The 7868-nt window shown below is 35.0% G+C and overlaps 1 protein-coding gene across 1 annotated transcript in view; it reads right to left on the bottom strand.

The window, feature by feature from the left end:
- Window positions 1–1335: 1335 nt before the first annotated feature.
- IGFBP3 (insulin like growth factor binding protein 3) overlaps window positions 1336–7868 on the bottom strand; it is a 31453-nt gene continuing 24920 nt past the window's right edge. Inside the window, exon 4 of the mRNA XM_081969995.1 lies at window positions 1336–2308. Within this exon, the coding sequence (XP_081826121.1) occupies window positions 2183–2308 (126 nt within the window). The 3' untranslated portion in view covers window positions 1336–2182. The remainder of the gene's footprint in view (window positions 2309–7868) is intronic.

The raw sequence follows: 7868 nt of genomic DNA, 5'->3' as shown, positions 1-7868 counted from the left end.
TGTTAAAGAATTGGAATAAGTTACAAAATATCTCAATTTAGTTTAATTGGATATTTGCATTTAATTGTATAAATAGTCCAATTTAATTTAATTGTAATTCAAAGTAAACTGAAAATTAATCAATTCAATTCCTGATAATTATTTTTATTTCTAACTGGATTAACTGCTGCCTCATAAGTAACCTCCTCATAATATACAAGTCAAAACCAGAAACATTGCCACAAAATTTTATAGTTTCTATGAATTTTAAGAGATAGCTTTGACATTGTTTGCTTAGTATTTTCTTTTAAAAACTAACTAAAAATAATAAATACAAATAAACACATAATCCTTTCCCATATTAATTTTCATATAGTCCAGTATCTTACACGAAATTGTCTTTATTTTCATCTATTTACTTAGGATGTGATGTCAAGAATTTTGGAATCCATTTAATATGAATACTGGAAGCAAGGAACAAATAGGTAAACCTTTAAACAGGCTATTCAGATATCTGCTTAAACAAAGACAGAATATCATGGCACCTTAAAAATTGACAAATTTAATAAATTATAAACTTTTGTAGATCAGATGTCACTTTGAAAAGCATTTTTCATGTCCTATGATTAAACTCTATTTAAGGATCTAGTATGGTACTTGATATGTATTTGTTGTAATCAAATCCTTATCTCCTTATTTACCATTTCTAATTTTGCCTGATGGTTACTCAATTGATTTAATCAATATTTGGAAACTGATTCAGACTAGTGTTAAGAAATGTAATTTTGAGATAGCAGTGTTCCAATATTTGAGAGGTGGCCACAAAGAGAAGAGGGTCAATTAATTTTTCCAAAGCACCAGAGGACAGAACAAGAAACAATGGATAGAAACTAATCAAGGAGAGAAGCAACCTAGAACTAAGGAAAAATTTCCTGACAGTGAGAACAATTAACCAGTGCAACAGCTTGCCTTCAGAAGTTGTGGTGTTCTATATCACTGGAGACTTTTAAAAAGAGACTAAATGGCCATTTGTCTGGAATGGTCTTTGGTTTTCTGCTTGAGCAGGTGGGTAGGACTAGAAGACCTCCAAGGTCTCTCCCAACTCTGTTAGTCTCTTCCAACTCTGTTATTCTAATACTCAGTATTGGACAATGATTTGTGAGTAATGCTAATTAAAATTTAATGAACATTGCACTTTAACTACTGAAAAGTAATGCCTTTTCTGAATCTAAAATTTTGTAAATATTGATTGATCCACAAACAGTGGATCGTCTACTTTTACAATGTCTGTTTAACATGCATCGACCTTGTAAGTCTCTGTGAAAGACAATTTGGAAGCATACACTATAATGATTTCGATAACATTTGATGTTGATGTTACATTTAAATACTTTATTAAAAAATTATATTAAATACAGACTAACAGAATAGTCATAATACAGTATATTTTGACAGGAAAAATAACCAAGTAGAAACATGTGTCTTTTAAAAGTTCTTTGAGCTTTTTCTTTTAATAAAACATGTTTTACCCGTGAAATAAAGTTCTTGTAAGACCTGTATAAAAAAAACAGCTTAGTTTAAAACCTTGAGTTTGATTCAACCCAAGATAAGCACTATTAATAACACAATCCTACACATTTATCAATTATAAATTCCCACTGAATTTAATGGGACTCTTTCTTAAGCTTAGAGATTGCAATGTAAGTTTCTTTTATTTCAATGGAAGATGTTTAAACATATGGATAGCCAATGTAACTTAAAAGTGCTTAGCTTGGGTTGTGTCATAGCTATATCTTCACAATGATTACAGTCTACAAATTCTTCAAAATAAAAGCATGATTATCTTTCGGGATCAAATTGGTCACAGGCCCATTATCTAAAAAATGAAAACCAAAGTGAGTGGATGCTCCCTGAATCCATTCTGAAGTGCCTCTTTTCGCTATTCTTATTCATTCTGGGGATCAATAGTGCAGATTTATCTGGGATTTCAGAGCTCCCTATATAAATCTATGGAAAGCAGAAAGTGAATCAGTGGCAGGATGCAGCTGCGGAATCCAGAGCTATTGACTCTCCCCAATATAGATAGGGGGCAAAACTCAGAATTCCCAAGTCCAGTGCATTCCATGCTGTAGCCCAGTCACTCCAAGGCCTTTGACTGGTAAAGATGCCATATACAGACTCCATGGAAGATAGTGGCCTCCTCTTATTTGCTTTCTAAATTGTAACAATGGACTTCTCCTTTCCCTTTCCCATCATATCCAGGGAGTGGCTGCCCATATTTATCCACACACCAGCAATAGCCTCTCTTCCGGCCTCTAGATGGACGACACTAAAAAACAGAGAAGAAAAGAGTAACATTTTAGTGATATTTTAAAAAATCTAAACGTTTTTAATAGTTTTAGAGCTATGCCCGAACTTTATAAAGATAGTGGTATTTCTCTACAGAGAAATCACAACAAAGATAAATTGCATTCTTTGAATAACTATTTTTATTAAACATTTCAAACTGATATTAAAATTATCCCAAGCACTTGGAGAAAAATGTATATGTTTCCTAGTGATTTGGGTAATATACTTACAAGAGAATTGCAAAATGAAGGTTTGGAGCTGGGAGGCATGGGTTCAACAGCTCCATGTTTTTTAAAAATAATAGGATTAAAACTTGATTTTTGAAGAACCTGTGTCTATAGTTCCCCCCCCCCTCTACTTTTAGCCTTCCATTGGGACATTGATTTGTTTTTACTTAGTTTTATGTCGGTTGGTTTGGATCTATTGATGAATGTAATTGGAAGAGCTCTTTATGATGCCTCCTCTTCCTTTACTAAGAAATCATAAATTACAATTATCCTCTGCCACTAGAATGTGCTACTCAATATGATGGGAAAAGAAGAACTAGAGCAGTGATGGCGAACCTGTGGCACGTGGAGCCATTTGTCAGGGCACGCGAGACGCTGCCCTGTCAGCTGAGTTCACCATTTTTAAAAGCCATTTTTTGCCCCCCACCAGGCTCCAGAGGCTTTATAGGAGCCTGGGGAGGGCAAAAAGAGCCCCCTGCCCCCCCGGAGTCACTTTTGGTTTGCTCGGAGGGTCGTTTTAAGCAATCCGAAGGCTTCAGGGAAGCCTCCGGACAGTCCCTGAAGCCTTCGGAGCGCTCAAAACGACCCTCCGAGCAAACCGGAAGTCACTTCCGGTTTGCTCGGAGGGTCTTTTTAAGCGTTCCGAAGGCCTCAAGGAAGCCTCCGGACGATCCCTGAAGCCTCCGGAGGGCCTCCGGCGGGGCGGGGAGGCTCTTTTCGCCCTCCCCAGGCTCTTATAAAGCCTCCCTGAGCTTCAGGAGCACAAAAAACTGGCCATAAGGGCAAACCCGAAGTTCGGGAACGGACTTCTGGTTTGCTCAGAGGGTCGTTTTGAGCGCTCCGAAGGCTTCAGGGAAGCCTCTTGAAGGTCCATGAAGCCTCCGGAGGGCCAGGGGAGGCTCTTTTCGCCCTCCCCAGGCTCCTATAAACCCCCTGGAGCCTGGGGAGGGCGAAAAAAGCATGTAAAAATGGGGGGAGTGCCTGTTGTGCACGCATGTGCACTGGGGGAGTTGCGCATTGCATTGTGGGTGTGGCACGCCCGCACACGACCCGCGCACGAAAAGTAGGAGGCATATGTTGGAAAAAGTGGCATGCCTATTTAAGATGTGTTATATAAAGATTTTAATAGTTGATTTTTTTGGATGTGTTGTTCTGAAGATTGGGTACAGTAAGATGATGCACATTTTTTTTTAAATTGGACTGATTATGCTGAATAATTTTGATTGAAAGAAATTTTGATTTAGAAAGAACAAGAGAATAACATATAAGAAAATTTTATGTTAATAAAATTGTATATATAATACATTTGATAGAGAATTTAGAAAATAAATAGATTTTAATAAGGGGTGTATGTATGAACAAGTTATTTTAAAGTTAAGATATAAATATATTTGAATTGATAGTTTGCAAAATTAATCATCTAAGAATGGGGTATAGAATTAACTTGATTATTAGTAAATATGTTAGTTTAAGGACTGAGGCATTTTCAAAACAATTTCAATACAGTACAAGTTTTTTTTAAATAATGTAAGGATGGATATGCAATTGAGATTAAGAAACTTGTTATAATGGATGAATATAGTGGAGGAAATTTCTTTTTTTCAGGATTATATTAGTCAGGCAATATAGTATAATGCACAAAAATGTAATTAATGTAAAATTAGTGACAAAAGAGTGGATTTGGAAAAATGAATTAATGGAGATGTTAAAATCGGCTACTTTGGTTATTTTAGCATTTTGCTTAGGTCTGTTTTTAAACATTAAGATTATTTATATATATTTTTTATTAATGATCTATAAGTATTTTTGAACCAATTTTTAAATGACCAAGTTCATGTAAGATTGCAGAAACATTATATATGTTATTAGAATAAGAAACTGGTTTTATGTTTAACTTAGAGTAAGAAAATGCCTGATTATTCATTTTTATCGGTACTGAAAAAAGTCAGGTCTTTTTTTTTTTTTTTTTTTGCTTCCTGCACATTTTTAATTTTTTTTAACCTTTTGCCATTTTCATTCCCTTTCCCCCCTTTTTTCTGTTACTTTTTTAAATTTAATAAAGTTTTTTTAAATTTAATAAAGTTTTTTTTAAAGAAAGAACTATTCTTATTCACCCCCAAAAAAATTCTAAATCATGCAACGTAACACTACACACCACAGCTGTCTTGCCATTACAGCGCCTCATCAACCTTTAATGGATACAATGGAATCTCATGGGAATTATGCATGAGATTTATTTGGGAAAGAAAGGCAGTTGCTTCTCGATAGGCCTTAAAGAGAACACATGCCTGTTCAAGCAGCTTTGGTTACAGTGACAACGCTACTTGCATCTGTTTGTCAGAGGAATTCCATACTTGTAGTGGACATTTATTGGCAGATATATAATCTCTTGCAACAGAGTTATCACTTGAACACCTGCTAAGTATACTGGAAATCTGTGTAAACCCTATGCATGCAGTTGTCTTAATAGATAATATTCAGTGAAATCAAATTCTTTTAATATAATTTAGGCAATGTTTGTGACTCAGAGAAAACAATAAATGGCAATGGCATTTTCTTTATTGTCTTATTCATGTTAAATATTACAAATAAAGATTAAATATACCATTATCCACAGAAATGAAAATCTGTAGCTTCAACAGACTGTCAAGCTTATATATTCCAAATTAGCCATCTAATTAACACAGCTCACCAATGATGTTTTAACTATAGATAGATTCAATTATACAGGGTTCAGAGTATAAACTATTGAGATTTTGACAAAGTCATCTTAACTCACAACTTTCATCCAATTACATACTGGAGAAACTCTTGAAAAAAAATCAGAAAGTTTGTTTGAAAAATATCTCCTTTAAAAGAAGATTATTAAAAAAAGAATTACATAAAAGCAAAGTTACTAATTGTAATAGAGTCTAGGTCTACAATAAATATCTGCTATATTGAAATCATTATTCTGATCCAAAAACCCATACGTAACTGTCATGCAAACATATTGTTTATAGAATCAAAATTGTCCAGTAGAATACCAGAATATATTTAGAAGTAACATTGTAAAATGTTGTTAAAATAAAAAAAAAACTTTAAAGATTCTCCAACAGAGTTTTATGATGTCCCATTCTTCATAATGGACTAACTGAGCTATTACTAATACTATCAGATAAAATAACTGTAATAACTTTTATTTTACATTTTTATTAAAACTTAGATTATGGGGGAAAGGGGGGATAATGCAAGGAATACATTATCACAATATCTATCACTGTGACAGGTACACATTCCCAATGCATTTGTATTGCTCTAGGAAGTGTTGCTGTTGAAATAGCAAATGTTTCAAATTAGCTATTTCTTCTTAAAACCTTTCTGCAATCTCACTGCTAGATTATTGTACCTTAATGGTAGGGTAATGGTAACAATAGTAAAATTGCAGAAAGTTTTTTATCTTATTGGTAAGGCAATGGAAATGTCATCCTACAAAAGCAATTGCCCTATAACAAAAACAAATGCATAGTTAAATAGGAAAATATATGGACATTTTTTCCTGTTGTAAATAAAGGACAGGGAGATTGAGAAAACCCACATTAATGGATTCTGAAACAGATCTTTTTGGGGAAATCAGAATCAAAGATCTAGAGAATACTAAAGATAACAAAGCACAATCTTTGCACAAAACAATGTCTTGCACACAGCAATCTTCAAAAGATCTATTAACTTTATTCAGATTACTGTATGGCATTTTGTAAACAAAGAATAAAATAAGAAGGAAAAGTTAGTTGAGATATATAGAAAAACAGAAAATTCCCATTAAGGCAAATAAATAAAACAAGCCAATGCAAGAAAAAAAATGCTGACAACAAATTTCAAATTATCAACCAATCCCTAAGGTCTTTACTTAGACTGAATCAAAATAATTACAAATACGGTAATCATATACTAACAACTTATTTTTTTAAAAAAACCTGAGTTACTTCTGTTTTAAAGCAGTTCTAAAATGCCTTCTTTTCAGCAGTATTTTTCAACATACTTGCAAAAACAAATAAACAATCCACTCCAAAAGCAAGGGACCTTTTTTTCAGCCCAAGGTCTCAATTCCACCTTGTGGTTACCTCTTAAGGGCAAGTCAGTGTCATCCATTCAGAACTTCAGCCTCAGCTATTTATATACAGGTGAAACTCGAAAAATTAGAACATTGTGCAAAAGTTCATTTATTTCAGTAATGCAACTTAAAAGGTGAAACTAATATATGCGATAAGACTCATTACATGCAAATGCAAATATTACATGCAATCAATAAAACAAGGATTGTACATAGAACAATATCGGACCTTTGAAAAGTATAAGCATGCATATGTACTCAGTACTTGGTTTGGGCCCCTTTTGCAGCAATTACTGCTTCAATGCGGCGTGGCATGGAAGCTATCAGCCTGTGGCACTGCTGAGGTGTTATGGAAGACCAGGATGCTTCAATAGCGGCCTTCAGCTCTTCTGCATTGTTCAGTCTCATGTCTCTCATCTTTCTCTTGCAATGCCCCATAGATGCTCTATGGGGTTCAGGTCAGACGAGTTTGCTGGCCAATCAAGCACAGTAATCCCACAGTCATTGAACCAGGTTTTGGTGCTTTTGGCAGTGTGGGCAGCTGGAAAATGAAAGTCAGCTTCCCCATAAAGTTCATCTGCGAAAGGAAGCATGAAGTGCTTCAAAATCTCCTGGTAGATGGCTGCGTTGACCCTGGTCTTAATGAAGCACAGTGGTCCAAAGTCCTGTTGCTCCTTGGTCCAAAATCCTCTTTTCGGATGAGAGCAACTTTTGCCAAAAGCACCAACAACTGATTCAATGACCATGGGATTACTGTACTTGATTGGTGAAACTAATTGACTCATTACATGTAAAGCAAGATTGTTCAAGCCATGATTTGTCATAATTGTGATGATTATGGCTTACAGCTCATGAAAACTCCAAATCTACAATCACAGAGAAGGTGCAATATTCTAGGCTCAAAGTGTCTCACTCTAATCAGCTAATTAAGCCATAACACCTGCAAAGGGTTCCTGAGCCTTTAAATGGTCTCTCAGTCTGGTTCAGTAGGAATCAAAATCATGGGAAAGATTGCTAACCTGACTGTTGTGCAGAAAACCATCATTGACACCCTCCATTAGGAGGTAAAGCCTCAAAAGATAATTGCAAAAGAAGTTGGATGTGTATCAAAGCACATTAATAGAAAGTTATGTGGAAGGGAAAAGTGTGGAAGAAAAAGGTGCACAAGCAGCAGGGATGACCGCAGCCGTCTACCAGGAGATTTTGGAGCTCTTCATGCT

The sequence above is a fragment of the Natrix helvetica genome, assembly GCF_964273705.1.
Source record: "Natrix helvetica genome assembly, chromosome: Z".
Classification (NCBI taxonomy): Eukaryota; Metazoa; Chordata; class Lepidosauria; order Squamata; family Natricidae; genus Natrix; species Natrix helvetica.
This window is presented reverse-complemented; position numbering and strand designations above follow the sequence as displayed.